Source organism: Vulpes vulpes, chromosome 2 (assembly GCF_048418805.1).
Source record: "Vulpes vulpes isolate BD-2025 chromosome 2, VulVul3, whole genome shotgun sequence".
NCBI lineage: Eukaryota > Metazoa > Chordata > Mammalia > Carnivora > Canidae > Vulpes > Vulpes vulpes.
In genome coordinates this window covers 54,585,072-54,606,609 of record NC_132781.1, presented here as the reverse complement: position 1 = coordinate 54,606,609, position 21,538 = coordinate 54,585,072, and the positions used below count along the sequence as shown (strand labels likewise).

Here is a 21,538-nt window from a genome sequence, read left to right as displayed (position 1 = left end):
GTTAACTTACCTAACACCATACAACAGATATAATATACACCCTAGACAGGATATAATCTTACTTTTCTAATCCCAGGGTTCTTTCTGACATAGTATGTGAAAGTATTGTTGGTGTTTTTATTTGAATAGAATACAATAAAAAAAGATAAAACTTGGTCAACGAGGGCAAATAAGCTATTTTCTCCCTCCTCCCCTCAACAGGATGTAATAGACACAGCATGTGAAGTCCTGGCAGACCCTTCTCTTCCAGAACTATTCTGGGGAACAGTAAGTGTGTCCAAGGGAATTATGCTAAGATATTCTTTTAGGGAAAGAATTTATCAGGCATTTATTTTGCAATATGTCTGATATTAAGCAATTGTCTTTTCACATTAATCTTTATAAAAATCTGTAGAGTAGAATTACCATCATCATCACCATTTTGCATATGAGGAAAGGTGATGCTCAGAGATGTGAAATGATTAGTCCAAGGTCACATGGCTAGACAAATAGCTAGGATCAGGAAGCAATTCTGGCTGATGTAAGACTGTAGCCTGTATTACTAACCAGCATGTTCTCTCCTATACATCAAGTCTTTGTTCACATGGACAGTCTCAAACACCAGTATTACTATAACTCTTGAACATGCTATTGGGGGATTGTAACTCTGAGTTGTCAGAGTATTGTAACTGGTTAGATAAGAATTTGGCTTTGGAGTGAACAGTTTCTAACCAGTGCTTAGGCTTAGCATTGACAATAGCCCAAACCCCAGGGTCCAGCTGATGAATAAATCTGTTCTCTGTGCTGTGGCCTGATTGATATGCCTATGTGTCTTCCCCCCCTTCTGGAATTACTATCCATTCTTACACCGTTCCTTGGGAGAAGATGGTATAAAGCAATATTTAGATTGAGGATCTGTTGCCCATGTGTGGTAGCTAAATGCTGACATGTTGTTGGATGGTTTTTATCTTATTGGCAACATGTCACGCAGAGTTGAACACCGTTGTCTTCCTAGAGGGAGAATGGCCAGGAAAAGGTCACTGGAGGCAGTGGTGTTCTCTTTTCAGGTCCTAACAAGGTCTGCTGTTGATAGTCATTTTCAGTGAACATATGGAAGTCTTACTAAATTGTTAAGGGAGGAGAGATGTCTGTCTGAGGGAAAGGATTGATTTGAGGTTTTCTTACGATTGCTGGGCACTTCAGAGATGTGTTAATTTCATGAATAACATGAAGGTCAGTGATTTCTCTCCTTCCACCATAGGAGCCGACCTCTGGGCTTGGGATCATTCTGGACAGTGTATGTGGGATGTTCCCCCATCTCCTCTCCCCACTTCTGCAATTGCTACGAGCCCTCGTGTCAGGGAAGTCCACTGCCAAAAAGGTAGGTGGTTCAGTTAGATGCCTGAATTCAGAGTGTGGGAGATATTTTTTGGGGTGCCACTACCACAGCAAGAATTAGTCTGAAGTTGAATGAACAGTGCCAGAGATAGTGCCTCAGTTCTATAAAATAAGTACCTATTGTAGATGCTGTGGGAGTAGGACAACATATAAAGTTCCTTACTATCTCATTGGCCGAGAATAACAGTAGACACGAGGGAATAACTAACAAAGCCACACAGTCGATGACATTTGAGTAGTGGAGACCCACTGTTCAGGTGGACTGTCTATAGTGAGGGGTCCGTGAGCTTAGTGTTTGAGAATGGTGAGGGCTTATAAGGAGTGTGGAGGCAGGTTTGTGAGAAGTTTGAGAGTCCGCACATACACGGTTTGGTTAAAGAGCAGAGAAGTGGACGTGAGACCCGTTGTGTGTCCCCCAGGTGAACATGTGGCTGGATTTTTTTCTGTGTGTTGACAGGTGTATAGTTTCTTGGATAAGATGTCTTTCTACAATGAACTTTATAAGCACAAGCCCCATGATGTGGTCTCCCACGAAGATGGAACACTCTGGCGGAGGCAAACGTCCAAACTCCTTTATCCTCTTGGTAAGATGGAGAGACCCTGGTTGAGTGGCTTTTCCTCAGCCTCTGTTTAGAATTCATATTTGCTGCTTTAACTTTTTCTTTTTCTTTTTTTTTGGCTTTAACTTTTTCGTGCAAGCTGCCTTTAGAGCAGTTCCTTCTCTCCACTATGCTTTTTGAGAACTTATTAGTGCATTTCTCCCTTTTTTACATTAGATTGTTTTATTTCAAAAATAATGTGTGTTTACTGTAATGAGAAACAGTGCAGATTTATGCTTTACAAAGTTCATTTGTTCAGACATGTCTATTGGATAGTCAGTGTTAAGAGCTGGTGTGTGTCCTTTTATATACTATGTACATTTTCGTAGATTCTGCAAGTTGCTTTTTTTATGTATGGATCTGACTCATTCTTTTTAGTAACTACAGAATTATTCTTAGTGTCCCAGAATTTTGTATCTTTTACCTTTTAAAGGACATGTAAGCTGTGTCGGGTTTTTGCCACTACAAACAATGCTGCCTTGGGTACATGTCCCTTTATACACTGGTGCTTTTGTTTTTAGTGCAGAGTCCTCAAAGTGAGGTTGTTGGGTAAAAGGGTATATATAATAACAATTTTAAATAAGTGTCTACCAGCAGATGAAATTGATAAACAGAATGTGGTACATACATAGAGTGGGATATTACTCCAGCCTTGAGAAGAAAGGGAATTCTGACACAGGCTATACCTTGGGTAAAAAACAGTCTATCAGTGTTAGCTACTTGGAAGAGAGAGTGTACATCTCTGTGTCACTAAGTATTGGTGTCTGGTGTAGGAGTCACTTTTTCCTGTTGTATCCCCAGGTATTTGACCCATTTTTCTTCCTCTCTCCTTTAGGGGGTCAGACCAACCTCCGCATACCTCAGGGCACTGTGGGCCAAGTGGTACTGGATGACAGGGCTTACCTGGTACGCTGGGAGTACTCGTACAGCAGCTGGACCCTCTTTACCTGTGAGATTGAAATGCTGCTGCATGTCGTTTCCACCGCAGGTGAGGTCTGCTCCGGGAAATGTGACTGTGGGGAGGAAAACTGGCCCTGCTTAGATTTGGAGGACAAACAGAATCTCAAGATAAAATTGAAAACCATCCAGACTGGGCTAAGTGTAATGTTTATCTGGGCCTCAGAGACTACTCAGTGATCTTAAAGGAAGTGTTTGCTTTCTTTGCCTACAGATGTAATCCAGCACTGCCAGCGGGTCAGACCCATCATTGATCTGGTCCATAAGGTCATCAGCACAGATCTGTCCATAGCAGACTGTCTCTTGCCCATCACGTCCCGCATCTACATGTTGCTGCAGCGGTAAGCATCTGGTCACACACCCACTGGCTTAATGTTCATGCTCTTTTCCCTCTGGGAAGGCCTGGGGTGATATAATCCCCAGCTGAGGGCCTTCCTGTTTTTCCATCCCTGCTGAGAGGAGGAACTTGGGCAGAGAGAACTGGAAGATATTTGTGGTGGGATAAGTTGTATTATTCATTTTACCAAGTATAGTGCACTGTTCTTTAACCAGGCTAACGACCGTGATCTCCCCACCAGTGGATGTCATTGCTTCTTGTGTCAACTGCTTGACTGTTTTGGCTGCCCGGAACCCAGCAAAGGTGAGAGACAACTAACTCTTCCTCATAGCCAAAAAATGTTGTTCTTGCTTGATGTATGCCTGAAGACATGTGGACACTGGGCTCTTATTTTCCCTTCTCAGGTCTGGACTGATCTTCGTCACACAGGCTTTTTACCTTTCGTGGCCCACCAGGTCTCCAACATGAGTCAGATGATTAGGTAAGTCACGTCTTAGGTTGGGTAGAGCATATGGGAGTACCAGGCACATTTCAGGTCCAGACTAGCTTCATTACTTTCAAAGAAGTTTCCCCGTGGATGTATTTGTCATCCAGTGGCAACCTGGATGTGCGTGGGAGTTAACTTTAAATTCAGGAGAATCCAGAGGTGTCTAGATCCAGACTTGGCTTCCCTTTCTGAGGCTGTAGTCACTCGTATCTTTCCTTGATTCATGGCTGCTAGAGCGTACTTGCTGGACAGCTACTGTTACACAGGCTCCTCCTATATCCTACTTTGTATTCTTTTCTCTTTTATGACAAGTATTTTTTTTATGTTTACGTTTTTGTTTATTTGATCTTTAAGCCTTTTGAGGTTTTTAATGCTCATCTGGGGTAGAAAATAGCCTAGATTTGATAAATTCTTGAGCATAGATTTTCTATTTGGGGCCCAAGCCATCTAGGTAGTAACAAGAATGCTCTGTGATAGTTTCTGGAAACCCTAAGATTGCTCCACCCTGATTCCTCTGCCTCTGTTCTTTCCCAGCGCTGAGGGGATGAATGCTGGAGGGTACGGAAGCCTCTTGATGAACAGTGAGCAGCCCCAGGGCGAGTACGGGGTCACTGTTGCCTTTCTGCGCTTAATCACCACTCTTGTCAAGGTTAGAGCCGGTCAGATGGAATCATCCAAATAGTTTCTCTCCAACTATAGTCCTCTTGTCTACAGGCGCAGCAATTGTCCTCAAGTTATGGCGTTAATGTTTTCTGTGTATTGAGAATTGACTGTATGCCTGATTTTTGGAGTACCTTATCTATGTTAATTTATGTAATACTCGGAGGCAGGAGCTATGATTTGGTGAATATCAAGCTATTTTCATTGGTGCCCAGGGTAATATGTATGTTTTATATCATGGCCCAACGTGCACATACGTGTGTGTGTGGACCCCTGGAGCAGAGTTTCACAACTTCAGCGCTGCTCTGACAACACAAAAGGTACTTTGTTATTTTCTAATAAGCTGATTTCACAATCCACTAATGGATCACAACTCAGTTTGAAAAACAGATTTTTGATTCCCATAGAATTAGGTTTACGTTTCAGGTTGACCACCTGCCTGCTGCATCAGCCTTAGATCAGTCCAGACCTGAGAAGGGAATATAAAATTTCTTAGAATCTCTGTAAAATAGGAGTAGTAAATGGTCTCTATTCCATGGAGTTATGGAGAGGACCACACATGAAAAGCACTCAACCTACATCTTGCCTACAAGGATCATTGAACGAGTGCTTACAAAGGTAGAAACCATCCTGTGTGGAGATAGGGATGAAGATCGGTATGTTCACACAGAAGTAAAGAATCCCCACTTTCAAGGTAAGGAAGCTGATGTTAACGAGTAACATTAGACAAAGAATTATGAGTATCAGAGCTCCTTTCTGGTATTCCAGTGGCAGGTATTCCAGTGGCAGGGTAGAGGTTAAGGGCGTGGCTAGCATTGTGACCCTGACATAATGTTCCTGACAGCCCCATGTCCTTCATGTTGACGGTACCTCCACTCTCCCCAGGTTTAACAGTCCCTTGTCCTCTTCGTGTAGCTGCCTTTTGGAACATTGTAATATTGTCTTATTAGTCTTTTTCCCTATTTCAGAGAAACCCACAGCTTGGACCCCGTTGAACCAGAGTGTTCTGATGTTTGCCAGGGTTTGCCCCGATTTCCTGTGGACCTGTGGGTTTCAAGTTAAATCTCTGATGGCTAAATGACTTCCTTAAATGGCATAAGTCCTCACATCATGGTTTCTTGTAGGGGCAGCTTGGCAGTACCCAGAGTCAAGGGCTGGTGCCTTGTGTCATGTTTGTGCTGAAAGAGATGCTTCCCGGCTATCACAAGTGGCGTTACAACTCCCATGGTGTGAGAGAACAGATTGGTAAGGAAGGGGTTCACAGGGAAAACCTGAGCAACTCCTGGCTCCCTGGAGATCTTGTCTTCCCCTTTCTTGGGATGAGGGTCATCACACAAGGCCACATCATTGCTGTGTCTTTTTTGGAATCCAGGTTGCCTGATCCTGGAGCTGATTCATGCGATCCTGAACCTGTGCCATGAGGCTGACCTACATGGCAGGTATGAGTGGGGTGATTGCTCGAGCAGGGTACACCTGGATGCTGCCACTCCCCAAAAGTATTAGGGTTTCTGCTGTGCAGAACCACCTCATTCTTCCAGAAAACTCAGCTTGCTTGAGCCCAGAGCTCAGTACAGTATTCTTGAGGTTCTGATTTGCTTTCCACTGGACTGTATCCTTTCTCCCTGTGGGTTGAAAAGAGAAATGAAATGGGAACGAGCCTGTCCCCAGTGAGATTGCGTGTGTGTACACACACAGAAATTGTTTTTAAGGTCTTTATAAAAGTTACACATGTTCATTGGGAACTAATCTGTGAAGTGCCCTTCTTCAACCTCTGCCTGCTGTTCCACCTGCTTGTGTGCTTGCTTGCTCACTCTCTGTCAAATGGATGAATAAAATCTTTTAAAAATAAAAACATGGGCAGCCCAGGTGGCTCAGAAGTTTAGCACCACCTTCAGCGCAGGGCGTGATCCTGGAGACCTGGGATTGAGTCCCACGTCAGGCTCCCTGCATGGAGCCTGCTTCTCCCTCTGCCTGTGTCTCTACCTCTACCTCTCTCTCTCTCTTTCTTTCTCTCTGTCTCTCATGAATAAATAAAATCTTAAAAATAAATAAAATAACAAAAAAACCTGTTTCTCAGAGATGACTACAATTTAGTATATTTTATGCCAGGTGTTTTCCTCTGCTTGTACTGACTGCTCTAAAATTTCATTCCATACCATTTCACATAGATCTGTCTTGTTCTGAGCATTCAGTTGTGTGGGTTAATAATGATTCAGTTCAGTAAATCTATCCGTTAATTAATCGGACATTGAGAGAGCTTCTCAGGGTGGTTTCTAAGATCAGGTCATTTTTTTTTAAAAAGATTTTTATCCATTTATTTGAAAGAGAGAGATTAAGAGCACAAGTTGTGGAGAGGGGCAGAGGGATAAGGAGAAGCAGACTCCCCACTGAGCAGAGAGTCTGATGTGGGGCTCGATCCCAGGACCCCAAGATTATGCCCTGAGCCGGAGATAGATGTTAACTGACTGAATCTCTCAGGTGCCCCTAAGTCTACTTAAGGAAAGTGATCAGTATGTTTATCTGTCACAAAGCTTATCTGTATGACTGATGTCCACTTGGTTTGGTTTGGACAGTGCCCTTCCCTTTCGGTAATAAACTTGGCGGCTCCCTGGTAACTGGGGACATGTCTGTCTTGCATCACAGCCCCAGTCTTCAGTCTCTCTGCATCTGCAGCCTGGCCTACACAGAGGCGGGACAGACAGTCATTAATATCATGGGCGTCGGTGTGGACACCATTGACATGGTGATGGCTGCTCAGCCCCGCAGGTAGGGCTACCTCTCCCTCTCCATTTATCTTTACTGTGCCTGCATGTTCTCAGAATTCTAGTGTAAGTTAATGTGCGATAGCTTTTTAAAGACCCCTAGGATGTAGCCTTTGTATACCCTAGTGGCTGCTGTGTAGACTGGCACACAGCAAAGGGAGTTGATTGCTCCACCTCTCTCCTAGTTTGGACTGGGGCCTATAACAGAAGCTGTTGAACTCTGGGATTATTGTTGGAATCTAATTCATGAGAGCACATATGTTGTGAATGAAGTCATGTTGTCTGAATCCACTTTGGTTTCCATTTGGCACCCTAGCGATGGGGCAGAGGGCCAGGGGCAGGGCCAGCTGCTGATCAAGACAGTGAAACTGGCATTCTCCGTCACCAACAATGTTATTCGGCTGAAACCGCCTTCTAATGTGGTGTCCCCCCTGGAGCAGGCTCTCACACAGCATGGTATGTATTGCGCTTCTGACCCACAGTGCTTCTGCCCACAAGGACATACTTCAGGCTGTGTTGTTAGAGGCTGGAAGCATATTCTGACTAATTCCTGGAGGGAATTTGGGAAAGATCACCAGCTCCCATCCTGGACTTAGAAACAAGAGGGGTGGAATATCCTCCACTTCTGCCTCCATTGATGACAGGATAATAGTTAAGAACCCATGTTCAAAGTCACACTACCTTGCTTCAGATTTTGGCTCTAATCAGCCATGTTACCTTGGGCTCATTATTAAACAACTCTGCCTCAGGTTTCTGGTCTATAAAATGATGATAATAGATTGCAATGGAGCTAAGATTACTCCTTGTAAATCATGAAGAGAAGTTCGTGGTACCTGTTATATATTGACTGTTTTGCTCTTTGCCCTTACACTATTCATTTAATCCCTTTGGGACCCCGTTTTCCTCATTTTTAAGTAGGTGTTTGGGTAATGTCTGAGATCTACTTGTGTTATTTTGGGATTTTGATAATTTTTGCATTTCAGTGCAGGTCTTCAGTGTGGTGTCTTTTTCTAACCTGTTTGTTAAGAGACTACCTGTTTTTTTGTTTTGTTTTTTTTTCCAAAATGTCTCTCTTTCTGCTCTTAATGAATTGAATTGGGCTCTTTACCTCTAAATCCTGCTTATTCCCTTGGCTACTGAAAAGAGAGAATGGTATGGCCACCTATATTTGCTCTGGCCCTCCAGGTACTTGAGGGCAGTAAACTCACTCAATGTGTGAGCCTTTGTGACTAAAGCCTCTCTTAGGAGCTTGACTTGGGTACACTTGATACCTATCCTGTTTCCTGTCCTGCTTCAGGTGCCCATGGGAACAACCTCATTGCTGTTCTTGCCAAATACATCTACCACAAACATGATCCTGCTTTGCCACGTCTTGCCATCCAGCTGCTGAAACGTCTGGCCACGGTAGGTTCCCATTTAATCAGCCAAAGCCCCAGAAAACTGACTTTGTGCTTTAGACTGCTCCTGCCTTCTTTTAAGACGAACAGCTGACTTGGGCTTCTCTGACTTTTATTTATTTATTTTTAAGGATTTTATTTATTTATTCATGAGAGAGACAAAGAGAGAGAGAAGCACAGACACAGGCAGAGGGAGTAGCAGGCTCCATGCAGGGAGCCTGACATGGGACTTGATCCCGGGGCCCCAGGACTCCTAGGCTGAAGGTGGCACTAAACGGCTGAGCCACCCAGGCTGCCCTTCTCTGACTTTTAAAGATTTTGTTTGTTTGTTTATTTGAAAGAGAGTGTGCATGTGTGTGGGGGTGGGGGTGAAGGTACAGAGGGAGAGATAGAATCCCAAGCAGACTCCATGCCCAGGACAGAGCCTGATACAGGGCCGGATCCCATGACCCTGAGATCATAACCTGAACCAAAATCAAGAGTCGGACACTCAGCTGACTGAGCCACCTAGGTACCCCAAGACTTTTCTGACTTTAAAGTGATACAGTCATACGCACAATAGACAAATTGTGTTGCTATACACAACACACATAAATGATGTTTTATGAGGAGTTTTTTTTCCTATTACAAAAGACATGCATATTCATTTTAAAATACTGAAATGGGGATCCCTGGGTGGCGTAGCGGTTTGGCGCTTGCCTTTGGCCCAGGGCGCGATCCTGGAGACCCAGGATCGAATCCCACGTCGGGCTTCCGGTGCATGGAGCCTGCTTCTCCCTCTGCTTGTGTCTCTGCCTCTCTCTCTCTCTCTCTGTGACTATCATAAATAAAAAAAAAAATAATAAAATAAAATAAAAAAAATAAAATAAAATACTGAAATGTTACAGATAAGTGTGACATAGAAAGTTAAGGTCCTCTGTGATCCCTTTGTTCCACAAGTCCCTATGAGCAGATTGGTATGCATTGTTCCAATTTCTTTTTATCTTTTTTTTTTTTTTTTTTTTTTTTGAGAGCTAGAGAACGGGCAGAGAGAATCTTTTTTTTTTTTTTTTTTTAATTTTTATTTATTTATGATAGTCACAGAGAGAGAAAGAGAGAGAGGCAGAGATATAGGCAGAGGGAGAAGCAGGCTCCATGCACCGGGAGCCCGATGTGGGATTCGATCCCAGGTCTCCAGGATCGCGCCCTGGGCCAAAGACAGGCACCAAACTGCTGTGCCACCCAGGGATCCCGGGCAGAGAGAATCTTAAGCAGGTTTCACACTCAGCATGGAGTCTGACATGGAACTTGATCTCATAACCTCGAGATCATCACCTGAGTCAATTATGAGAGTCAGTTGCTCAACCAACTGAGCCACCCAGGTGCCCCACTCCAGATTTCTTTTTATCTGTAATTATATATCAGAGGGTGTTTGGTGTGCTCTTTGTTCTTTATAAGAGTAGAATGGCACCATATATAGTTTTATGACTAGTGACTAACTTTCTTCACGGAATACCACATCTTGTGGTCTTTCCACATGGGCACATTTGGGCTACTTTATGGTCTTTAATGCTAACATGTTGTGCCACAGAAGGGTGCATCCTAATTGATTTGGACTTTTTTTTGTCTTTCACTATTACAGGCAGTGCTGCAGGGGCTCTTGTCCATAGAGTTCCATAAACTTCTGTTTTCAGTTCCTAAAAATTAGGTATTAGTGAACGTTTTAATTTTTTTTAGACATTTCTAAGTTGTCCTACAAAAAGGATTGTAATAGTTTATGCTCCTTTTTTTTTTTAATGTAACCCCACACCCATCATAGTGCTTGAACTCACCACCCCAAGATCAAGCCAGCTGTGCCCTGACAGTGTGTACTCCAAACACCAAGCCTTGCATCCTTGCAGCGATAATCCCATGAGTTTTGTTTTTGTTTTGTTTTTTTTTAAGATTTTATTTATTTATTCATGAGAGACACAGAGACACAGGCAGAGGGAGAGAAGCAGGCTCCGTGCAGGGAGTCCGACATGGAACTCGATCCCAGGTCTCCAGGATCACGCCCTGGGCTGAAGGCGGCGCTAAACCGCTGAGCCACGAGTGCTGCCCCCCCCCCCCCATGAGTTTTTTAACTTGGTAATCAAATAGGCAAATCGGTATTGTCTCATGTTGTACCCTGTGTTTCTTTAACCACGAGAGAGATCGCGCATGTTTTTAAGTTAATTACTTTTTCTTCTGTGAATTTTTGGACGTTTTGTACTGTAGTGTCCCTTTTGAAGCAGTGTCCCTTCTAATCTGGAGCTATACATCTGAGGTTTCCCTTTCTTTTAAGTAAGTTAATTTCCCTTTCTTTCTTTTAAGTAAGTTCATTACTTTTTCTTCTGTGAATTTTTGGACGTTTTGTACTGTAGTGTCCCTTTTGAAGCAGTGTCCCTTCTAATCTGGAGCTATACATCTGATGTTTCCCTTTCTGCTCATTTTCTGCGAGTTCTCCAATACCTTCTCTAGGAGCTTCTTGAGGCTTTTCTGAAAGTTGAGCTGTAAGTCTGTGTTTGGTTTCCCAGGTGGCCCCAATGTCAGTATATGCCTGCCTGGGAAATGATGCGGCCGCCATTCGAGATGCCTTCCTGACCCGACTGCAGAGCAAGATTGAGGACATGCGCATCAAAGTGATGATTCTGGAGTTCCTAACAGTTGCAGTAGAGACTCAGCCTGGCCTCATTGAGCTGTTTCTGAATCTGGAGGTGAAGGATGGCAGCAATGGCTCCAAGGTGAGCCTGTGTGGGGGATGAAGCTGGGAGACAGCTCCTTGAAGGTGGGTGTGGGCCCCACAGGTGCACTTGCCAGTGGCACCTGAAGGACTGAATGTCTGCTTGGCCTTCTTGCAGGAATTCAGCCTTGGGGTGTGGAGCTGCCTCCATGCGGTACTGGAGCTGATAGATTCCCAGCAGCAAGACCGCTACTGGTGTCCCCCACTTCTGCATCGGGCAGCCATTGCCTTTCTGCATGCCCTGTGGCAGGACCGGCGTGATAGTGCCATGCTGGTCCTCAGAACCAAGTGAGTCTGACTCCAGGAGGGATTTATCTCCAAGGTCATGTCTGCAAAACGGGAGTAACAGTAGTTTATACTTTTGGGGTTTGTTGTGACCAATCACTTAGCATAGGCCTGAGGAGCACTTGGTACCTCATGCAGAGTTTGGGAGCTTTCCCCTTAGTCATCTTCTTCTGTGCTGCCGCTGGCTGGTGTCCTCTTTACCTGAAGGCAGAGGCTTCCTTACCTTAAGGTGCCCTCCTTTTCTGGCCTTTTGTGTTCTTCCCTCTGCTGACCCCTTCAAAATCCATTGTTGTGAAAAACAAAAACAAAAACAATCTTATTGTTGTGGAGAAACAGTAGCTTTAGATGAGAGTGGCTTGTTCAAGCCCTTGAACTGAATGAAACCCCCAATTCTCCAGGACCCTGCTTGTGCAAAGAGGGAAGGGACATTAAAAAGCCTGACCATGGGAGTCTGTTTCCTCTTCCCTCCCTGCTCTCTTCTTTGTGAGGCTGTGGGAAATGTACAGCAGCACAAATCATGACATTTTTTTATTGGTCAACTCTACAACATACATAGAATTGTGTTTCTTAACAGGAAAACAATTTTTATCTGTGGAACCTATTGCATTTATGTAGGAGCAGGTGACTCATGAGACACGTTAGGGTTGAGACGTATACAGTAAGGACAAGTAACCAGCTGAGGTGGGTGGACAGAACTTCGAGAAGGCCCGCATGAGAGAAAAGTATGATGTATGTACTTTCCTTTCAGACCCAAGTTTTGGGAGAATTTAACCAGTCCGCTGTTTGGAACCCTTTCTCCTCCCTCAGAAACATCTGAGGTAAGCTGGGGTGGAGGGTGGGATGGGGCGGAGAGTCCCTGGAAGGACAGGCTGGGTGGTGAGGCTGAGGGATAGGAAATGGTAGCTCCTCTCAGTTAAGCAACCAGAGCATTTTCTTTACTGGAAACTTTTTTCCTCAGAGGCACGCTTGCTTCCTGTCCCTTTGAAACTTGCCAAGGGAAGGAAAGTAGCATGCCCTGCTCTGCATTGATGGCTCTATGGTCTTCTGTGGACCCAACACTGCAGATGGCGGTTCACATTTGTTAGAGATTGGATTTCCCTGTTTGCAAGTATCATGTCCCTGCTCTGTTCCGTTGTGGAGGACACCAAAGAAGAGTTTCTCCTCATGATTGATGTGTGCTCTGCTCTCCCCTCCACAGCCCAGCATCCTGGAGACCTGTGCCCTCATCATGAAGATAATTTGCTTGGAGATATACTATGTAGTTAAGTGAGTCTTTTCCCCTTTTGAGATTTGAATTTAAGATTTGGGTGGGGGGGTGTCCAGTGGCCTGCCACTGGGTGCGTGGCTCTTTGAGCCAAGGTAGAGGAGAGAGCTGGTTCAGAGCCATTTATGGAGGGCCGCTGATTTGTGTCCCTGGCCAGTCCATTGATGGCATTTATGATTGTCAGAGAGAGTTATTGTGAAGCAAACTCCATGTGCCTGGGATTATATGGAGGAGGAATCCTGGAAAAGGCCTCAACCTAACCCATTATGTTGAGCAAGAAGTATGAGCCCCTCACAGTGGAGGTGACCGGAGCCGTCTGCCTTTAAGCCCAAGTGAGGTCGCTTTCTCTGCCTCGACAAGGGTCTGTGCCCATTACATCTCCATCTGCTTTCAAAACCTAACTGTGGGTTTTGTCTTTTCTTAACATCCTAGGGGTTCATTAGATCAGTCATTAAAAGATACACTTAAGAAATTTTCCAGCGAGAAACGCTTTGCCTACTGGTCAGGCTACGTCAAGTCTTTGGCGGTTCACACAGCTGACACCGAGGGCAGCAGCTGCACCTCCCTGGTGGAGTATCAGATGCTGGTCTCCGCCTGGAGGATGCTCCTCATCATCGCCACCAGTCACGTAAGAGCCTCTTGGAGTGGTTTTCACTTGGGTATCCTAGCAACTCTGTGCTGGGATGCCTAACAAACACAGCCCCTTGGGATGAAGGTTGAACCAAGGATTTTCCCTGAGAGCTAAAATGTAACAGTTCTGTGCTTGTAGATGGGGGGGGCTTCTGTGGGCCATTTAGGATGTTGGATCCAACAAGGGACCTTAAAGAAAAACGCAGAGAAGGAATTTAAAATGTCTTGCAACAGTCGTGAGACAGCCTCCTGTAGCTGCCCTTGTGGCCCTGGATGGGTCTCAGGAGACCCCTTCTTCATTTGCTTCTCATGCACAGGTAGCATCACCTGCTCAGGTGCGTATCCTGCGCATACTAAGTAAATATTTGTCGACTGGTCAGCAGGTAGCTGTGACAGCTGTGGCAACACCATCTCTAGGGAGCAGTTTGTTTTCATTGCTTCTAGAAACTGCATTTCCTGGTCTTAGAAAAAGAACAGAGGCATTGTCTATGCACTGTGTGACTACTGAGTTTTTCTTTATTATTATTATTATTATTATTATTATTATTATTTATTCATGAGAGAGACACAGGCAAAGGGAGAAGCAGGCTCCATGCAGGGAGTCCGATGTGGGACTCGATCCCGGGACTCCAGGATCATGACCTGAGCCAAAGGCAGACGCTAAACTGCTGAGCCACCCAGGCGTCCCGAGAGTTGCTTTTGGAGAGAGAGAGTGTGCATTTTTTTTTTTTTTTTTTTTGGCGTGTCTGTATGTGTGGTTTCACATTATCCTGTTGTGCAGTGGGAACTTAGTCTTGAACTGTTCTTCCTTGGGGAATCCAGATTGATATCTTGACTTCATGAATAACTTCGGCTTGATAGAAGTGCCTTATTCCAAGTGTGTTCTTACATCCTCCACGAATGACTTGTTCCCAGGGCCAGACTGCCCACAACCTTGGGACTTTGCTGTATCACAGTGGTTGCAGGCCCCGGAGACTGCAAACCCAACAAAGCACTCAGCAGTCTTTGGGGAATGTTCGATTCCCCTTTGGAGAGCCTGTGTGTCACCTGCCTCTAGGCCCTAGCTGGGCAGCAGCTCTTTTTCTTTCTTTCTTTTTTTTTTTTTAATTTTTTTTTTTTATTATTTATTTACGATAGTCACAGAGAGAGAGAGAGAGGCAGAGACACAGGCAGAGACACAGGCAGAGGGAGAAGCAGGCTCCATGCACTGGGAGCCCAACGTGGGATTCGATCCCGGGTCTCCAGGATCGTGCCCTGAGCCAAAGGCAGGCGCCAAACCGCTGCGCTACCCAGGGATCCCTCTTTCTTTTTTTTTTTTTTTAAACAACTTTATTTTTTTAATTTTTATATATTTATGATAGGCACACAATGAGAGAGAGAGGCAGACATAGGCAGAGGGAGAAGCAGGCTCAATGCACTGGGAGCCCGATGTGGGATTCGATCCCGGGTCTCCAGGATCGCGCCCTGGGCCAAAGGCAGGTGCTAAACCGCTGTGCCACCCAGGGATCCCCCTCTTTCTTTTTTTATTAAAGCTTTAATTCCTTTTTTTTACTATAGTTTACCTATAACGTTCTTTTATTTATTTATTTTAAAGATTTTATTTATTTATTCATAGAGATGCAGAGAGAGAGAGAGAGAGAGAGGCAGAGACACAGGCAGAGGGAAAAGCAGGCACCATGCAGAGCCTGACGTGGGACTCAATCCAGAGTCTCCAGGATCACGGCCTGGGCTGCAAGCGCGCTAAACCGCTGCGCCACCAGGGCTGCCCTATGATGTTCTTTTAGTTTCAGATGGATATCATAATAATTCAGTATTTTATACACCATGAAAATATTCCCATGATCAGTCCAGTTACTGTCCGTTACCACACGAAGTTGCTACAGTTTTCTTAACTATGTTCCCCTGGCTATAAAAACATAGGCAACAGGTCTTGGGTTGTGGCTCCGAAAATCCTGCCATCCTCTTTCTTTTTAACAGAACTATCTGATTCAGTCTAGGATAGCGACCATTTGCTTATTCATTTAAGAAATATTAACAGAGGGACGCATGGGTGGCTTAGCAGTTGAACAACTGCCTTCAGCCCAGGGCATGATCCTGAAGTCCCGGGATTGAGTCCCACATCGGGCTTCCTGCATGGAGCCTGCTTCTCTCTGTGCTTATGTCTCTGCCTCTCTTTCTCTGTCTCTCATGAATAAATAAATAAAATCTTAAAAAATATATTAACAGAACATTCACCATGTGTCAGGCACCTGGGGATTCAGCAGTGAATAAGGCAGAGAAAGTCTTTGATCTGGTGGAGAGTGGTCCATAAGAAAGGCAAAATGTAAACAGATTCCCAATGAAATCTAGTTTGAGATTATATTTCACTGTGAAGGAAATAATCAGAATGCTGTCGTAGTGAGCACTTAAGTAGGATAGGAGCAGTCAGGGAGGCCCTCTCTGAGGAGGTGATGTCCCACCTGAGACCCGAATATACAAAGGAGCCTTCCAGGTGGAGAGCACATGGAAAAGAGTAGTCTTAGCAGATGGTGTCACATGTGCAAGGGTCCGGAGGGGAAAAGAGCTTGGCATGCTATGTTCAAACAGGAGGAAGGAGGCCAGTAGTAGGTGATACCGGAATTATTTGGACCAGATCCTGGCGGGGGCCTCTTGGCCTTGTTTGTTTTTCCAGAATACTGAGAAGGAAACCTTTCAAGGGTCTGAGCAGAAGAGGGATGTTATTAAGAGGAAGAGGTGAACCCGACCCGATTTTGAGCACATCTGAGGGTGGACAAAGAAACAGCAGGGAGACAATTAGAAGACTGGCTTACCAATGACTGTGCCTGTCTGACAGGACCCTTATATCTCATTGCTTTTAAAACCTGGGACATTTGCCCTAATGCCATGTTTCTCCTGTTCCTTTGCAGGCAGAGGTAATGCACTTGACTGATTCTGCAGTGCGTCACCAGCTCCTTCTCGATGTACTTGATGGGACCAAAGCGTTAGTAAGTGTGTCTGGGAGAGTTCACATTCCTCCTAGGGAAAAGGTCTCCAAAGCCCAGGATGGCTCATGAGTGTGGAGCTGCCCAACGGTCAGGTCAGGGGGCTCAGGCGGCCTGTGGGACCTGAGGCCATCATGCTACTCTGTGATCTCTCACCTTTGTCCCACGCCTTGTGAGCACACTGCTAGGAGGGAAAGGCATGAGGTTGAGAGGGGTCCTGTGGGCGGAGCTCAAACCTTAAGCCATGTCAGCTCACAAGACCACCGACTCCTGACTGATGTGCCGTCTCTCCTCAGCTACTGGTCCCAGGCTCTGTGAACTGCCTCCGCCTTGGCTCCATGATGTGCACGCTGCTGCTCATCCTCCTCCGGCAGTGGAAGAAGTGAGCGCTGTGCTCTTTACTGACCCTTCACTTTCCTGAAGGGGAGAAAGTGGGGGTGAATCGGGCTAGTCCCGCCATCATAGGGACCGGGACTGACCTATCAAACATGCCCACTGGGCATCCTGAGGTGAGGGGGGTGCCATTTTGTGGCCTTTATGTGGGGTGTGTTCTCCTTCCCTCTCTGCCCCATATTGTTTCTAGGGAGTTAGGTTCTGTGGATGAAATCCTTGGGCCCTTGACGGAGATTCTAGAGGGAGTGCTACAGGCAGACCAGCAACTCATGGAGAAGACCAAGGCCAAGATGTTCTCAGCATTCATCACAGTGTTGCAGATGAAGGAGATGCGAGGTGAGGGGCAGAGGGGAGTGCGGACCGCGATCTCCCCACCCCACTGGCAGCTGGCTTGGTGGGGCTTTGCCTGCTTTCGAACCAGACGTTTCTGTTTTGTGGTTTGAGCTGTCAGTCTTGGAACATGTGTCTTCAAGAAGACTCTCTGTTCTGTATGTCCCCCCAGCCAGGGCAGAACCCCCACTCTCAGCACTGTACGTTCTCTCTCCCTGCCTGGGGAGGGAACGTTGATGCACTGAGAGTCGACGGTGGTGAACGTGACTGTGTCCTTCCCTGCCTGTGCTCTGCAGTGAGTGACATCCCCCAGTATTCCCAGCTGGTGCTGAACGTCTGCGAGACGCTCCAGGAAGAGGTGATTGCTCTCTTCGACCAGACCCGCCATAGTCTGGCATCAGGCAGTGCCACAGAGGATAAGGACAGCATGGAGACGGATGACTGCTCACGGCTGCGGCACAAGGACCAGCGTGATGGGGTGAGGGGGCGCCCCGAGGAGTACTGTGTCCTGCTCACGCACATCCAGCACATGCACACTGCCTGCCTGCTCTGTGCCAGGCCCTGGGAGTGATTAGCAAATGAGACACTTAGTCCCTGCACTTACAGAGTTCACAGTCTGGTGGAGGACATTAACAGATCACAGCCTACGCAGACATGTCAGAATTCCATGGTGACAAGTCCCACATGGGAGAAATACCATGAGAACCTACAGCTTGGGGTTCTCACCTAACCGAGGGACTCAGTGAGAAACCACTCTTTCAGCCATGACTTAAAGTTTGGATAGAGCCAGGCAGGCAAAGTGAGCAGGGAAGATTGGGGAGCAACCACAGGGGTTGTGAGCCAGGGCCCAAGTCCCCTGCACACAGAGGAGAGGCTGGAGAGCTGGGGGTGGGATGACCAGGGGCCTCAGCAGCGTCTTTGATCTGGGTTCCAAGTGAAAGAGGAAAGGACTCAAGGAGTTAAGCAAGGGAGAGAGAAATGATCAGATTTGGACTCTGGAAAGATCACCCTGGATGCACTATAGAAGAGTATTTTTTTAAACTGGGTCATGACTTGCTATAGTGAGTCTCAAACTGAGCTTGTTTCGTTACAACCAACATTTTTTTTTTATGAAGTAGGATAAAGTGCAAAAGTATGAGTGTGCTTTGCAGGTGGGCAGGATAGGAAAATATATCAGCATGTGTCTACAGTCACACCGTGTAAAAAATATTACTGTGCATCGTGGTGAAAAATAAGCTTGAAAAGCCATTGGTACGAAGAATCCATTGGAGAGGGTCCAGGAGGCTGGGGGAGGACCAGCTGGGAGGTGGGTGCAGTGGTGCAGCAAGAGGGGCAGAGATGGGTGCAGTGAGCAGGTGTGAGTAGAAAAGTTTGGTAATGGGGGAGGGAGGAGTTGAGAACCATCACTGGGTCGGGGCAGTGGCTCATTAGTGAGGATGGAGTCGCTGGCAGCCCTATGAGGGGATGCGGGAACCCAGCAGGTCAGGAGAGACTTCAAGTTGTTTTAGTCAAGCTCACTTGAAGACGTGTGACCAAGTGAGGGTTGGGCCGGCCCAGTGCAGGGCTGTCCCCCTCCTGTATTTCTCCCCTGCACTGCTTTCTTCCCTCTTGCCCATCTCTGCCCCTGGGCCCCAGCAGGTGTGTGTCTTGGGCCTGCACTTGGCCAAGGAGCTGTGCGAGGTGGATGAGGATGGTGACTCGTGGCTCCAGGTGACTCGCAGGCTCCCCATCCTGCCCACCCTCTTCACCACTCTGGAGGTGAGCCTGCGCATGAAGCAGAACCTGCATTTCACCGAGGCATCGCTGCACCTGCTCCTCACTCTGGCTCGCACTCAGCAGGTAGGAGGCAAGCCCAGGGGCCGAAGGGAGCCTCCTTGCTTGTGCTAGGTGGGTTCTGGCACTGCCTGTGACCTCCCAGAAGCTCTGGTCTGCCCTGAGAGCTCCAGCTGCCCCTGGGCAGGGTGGCTGCGGGGAACGGGTCCCAGGAACAGTGGGTCTTACCCAGTTCCATCTCGTTCCTGGTCTTTCCCTCCCAGGGAGCTACAGCAGTAGCTGGAGCTGGCATCACCCAGAGCATCTGTCTGCCCCTCCTGAGTGTGTACCAGCTTAGCTCCAACGGGACAGTGCAGGTGAGTTCCAGTGACTTGCTAGGGGGCCTGGACTGGCACCAGACTGCAGTTATAGTGGAAAAGCATCCTTGTCTTTGGTTTTTTTACTTGCCTGGGAAATTGCTCTTTGGTGGCCTGTGTGATGCACTGATGGTGTGGACTCCTCCCTGCCCCACACTGATTTCTAGCAAGACAAGCTCATGTAGCTAGTTAGTGGCTGACCTGAGTCTAGACCCCAGGCTTCTTCTATCTCTGCTGAGTGCTCTTTCCCTGTAACTACTGGCCTGGGACCCTCTGTGGCCCTGCTGGTCACCAGGCTGTTACCGTTGCAGGTTTTCTCCTCCAAGCAGCCAGGCTGCCTTAGCTGCTGTGTTGCAAGGAGGCCCCGCTGTACCTGTCAGCTAGATTCATGGTGCTGTGTCCTGGTCTTGTCTGCTCTTTGTGTCTTAGACACCTAGCACCTCTCGGAAGTCCGTGGATGCCCCCTCTTGGCCAGGAGTCTACCGCCTATCCATGTCTTTGATGGAGCGGCTCCTCAAAACTCTGCGCTACAACTTCCTGACCGAGGCCCTGGACTTCGTGGGTGTTCACCAGGAGCGGACCTTACAGGTAAGGGACTGTCAGTCATACAGGTGGGGGCTCAGGGTCACAGGAGTTGGGCCATTCAGAACCATTCAGAAGCTCCTTAGCAAAGATTCCTGTTGTGCCATCACCTCTGTGTTTGTGGCCCGAGGGCCTGTCCTCCTGTAGGAGGGCAGGATCAGGGGGGTCAGGTTCCTAATTTACCCCATCCTGCCTTGTCTGTCCCCTCCTAGTGCCTCAGCGCAGTGAGGACAGTGCAGAGTCTGGCCTGCTTGGAGGAGGCAGACCACACTGTGGGCTTCATTCTGCAACTCTCCAATTTCATGAAGGAATGGCACTTCCACCTGCCTCAGCTTATGCGGGATGTCCAGGTGGGCCTCAGACTGCGTTCCTTTGGGAGGTGGTCTGGGGATGTGCTTGGGTGAGGGGCATTGGGCACTGTCTGGGGGGCACCTCTGGTGAATTGCAGGCTCGTTACTAGAACGTGCGCATTTTGCTCAGCACGTACAGACTTTGGTTTTTTCATGTTTTCTCTGAAGCTAAGATTTTCTTTCCCAAGTAAAGGGCAGCCTTGTAGCTTAAGAACTTGGGCTCAGTTGGAGACCTTGGTTCACATCCCTTAGTGATAGGCCAGCAGAGCTGGAGGGTCCTGGAGTCAGGCAGGCTCTTGTCATTTGTCTGACCTTGGCCAGGTCATTTCATGTTTCCTGAGCCTTTTTCTTCTATAAAACGGGAAACTATCCCTATTTTCTATTTCATTTTATTTTTATTTATTTTAAAGATTTTATTTATTCATAAGAGACACACAGAGAGGCAGAGGAAGAAGCAGGCTTCATGCAGGGAGCCCGATGTGGGACTCAATCCCAGGACTGGGATCACCCTCTGAGCCAAAGGCAGATGCTCAACCGCTAAGCCACCTAGGCATCCCCTTTCTTTGTAGTTTAAAGTTGATTTAAGCAATCTCCACCCCCAACTTGGGGCTCGAACTCATGACACTGAGATCCAAAGCCACATGCTCCCCGAACTGAGCCAGCGGGGCACCCGCCCCGTTTTTTATTTTTATTTTTTTTAATTTTATTTATTTATTCATGAGAGACAGAGAGACAGAGAGAGACAGACACACAGGCAGAGGGAGAAGCAGGCTCCACGCAGGGAGCCCAGCATGGGACTCGATCCCAGGTCTCCAGGATCAGGCCCTTGGGCCGAAGGAGGCAGGCACTAAACCGCTGAACTACCCAGACTGCCCCCCCTTCTTACTTCTTTCCTTACAACCCATCTCACATGCTAGACATCGAGCTAGGGCCCAGGGGAGCCCTCCCAGGCACCTCTTGCCCCAGCTTGTAGTCAAGTGTCCTTAGTGGCTGTGAGGTTTGCAACCTGAGAACGAGGGAGGCAAGTGCTATGGGAATTTGGGGATGGAGCAAGCACACCAGGACTGGGAGTGGGCTGGGGTTCGTTCGGTCAGGCTGCTGCTGAGTGCCCCCCGCCTTGGCCCTGTGTCTGATGCAGGTCAGCCTGGGGTACCTGTGCCAGGCCTGCACGTCGCTCCTGCACAGCCGCAAAATGCTGCAGCACTGCTTGCAGGTACACGCCCTCCCTGCCCAGCAGCTTGTGGGGCCTCACCCCAGCCTCTCGGGACCCCACCTCCA

At 47.2% G+C, this 21,538-nt stretch overlaps 1 protein-coding gene across 6 annotated transcripts in view; it reads left to right on the top strand.

The window, feature by feature from the left end:
* Positions 1 to 21,538, top strand: part of NUP188 (nucleoporin 188) — a 53,082-nt gene that overhangs the window by 29,724 nt on the left and 1,820 nt on the right. For all 6 annotated transcript variants that reach the window (XM_026009469.2, XM_072741505.1, XM_072741497.1 and 3 more), the window contains 27 exons: positions 202 to 267; positions 1,241 to 1,360; positions 1,835 to 1,961; positions 2,812 to 2,964; positions 3,148 to 3,274; positions 3,486 to 3,573; positions 3,675 to 3,751; positions 4,292 to 4,406; positions 5,542 to 5,662; positions 5,790 to 5,856; positions 7,061 to 7,183; positions 7,496 to 7,635; positions 8,477 to 8,583; positions 11,111 to 11,317; positions 11,435 to 11,604; positions 12,350 to 12,419; positions 12,800 to 12,867; positions 13,298 to 13,493; positions 16,402 to 16,479; positions 16,773 to 16,858; positions 17,060 to 17,205; positions 17,496 to 17,677; positions 18,838 to 19,038; positions 19,236 to 19,328; positions 19,758 to 19,916; positions 20,123 to 20,260; positions 21,399 to 21,473. In XM_026009469.2, coding sequence (XP_025865254.1) covers positions 202 to 267; positions 1,241 to 1,360; positions 1,835 to 1,961; positions 2,812 to 2,964; positions 3,148 to 3,274; positions 3,486 to 3,573; positions 3,675 to 3,751; positions 4,292 to 4,406; positions 5,542 to 5,662; positions 5,790 to 5,856; positions 7,061 to 7,183; positions 7,496 to 7,635; positions 8,477 to 8,583; positions 11,111 to 11,317; positions 11,435 to 11,604; positions 12,350 to 12,419; positions 12,800 to 12,867; positions 13,298 to 13,493; positions 16,402 to 16,479; positions 16,773 to 16,858; positions 17,060 to 17,205; positions 17,496 to 17,677; positions 18,838 to 19,038; positions 19,236 to 19,328; positions 19,758 to 19,916; positions 20,123 to 20,260; positions 21,399 to 21,473 — 3,300 coding nt within the window. The remainder of the gene's footprint in view (positions 1 to 201; positions 268 to 1,240; positions 1,361 to 1,834; positions 1,962 to 2,811; positions 2,965 to 3,147; positions 3,275 to 3,485; positions 3,574 to 3,674; positions 3,752 to 4,291; positions 4,407 to 5,541; positions 5,663 to 5,789; positions 5,857 to 7,060; positions 7,184 to 7,495; positions 7,636 to 8,476; positions 8,584 to 11,110; positions 11,318 to 11,434; positions 11,605 to 12,349; positions 12,420 to 12,799; positions 12,868 to 13,297; positions 13,494 to 16,401; positions 16,480 to 16,772; positions 16,859 to 17,059; positions 17,206 to 17,495; positions 17,678 to 18,837; positions 19,039 to 19,235; positions 19,329 to 19,757; positions 19,917 to 20,122; positions 20,261 to 21,398; positions 21,474 to 21,538) is intronic.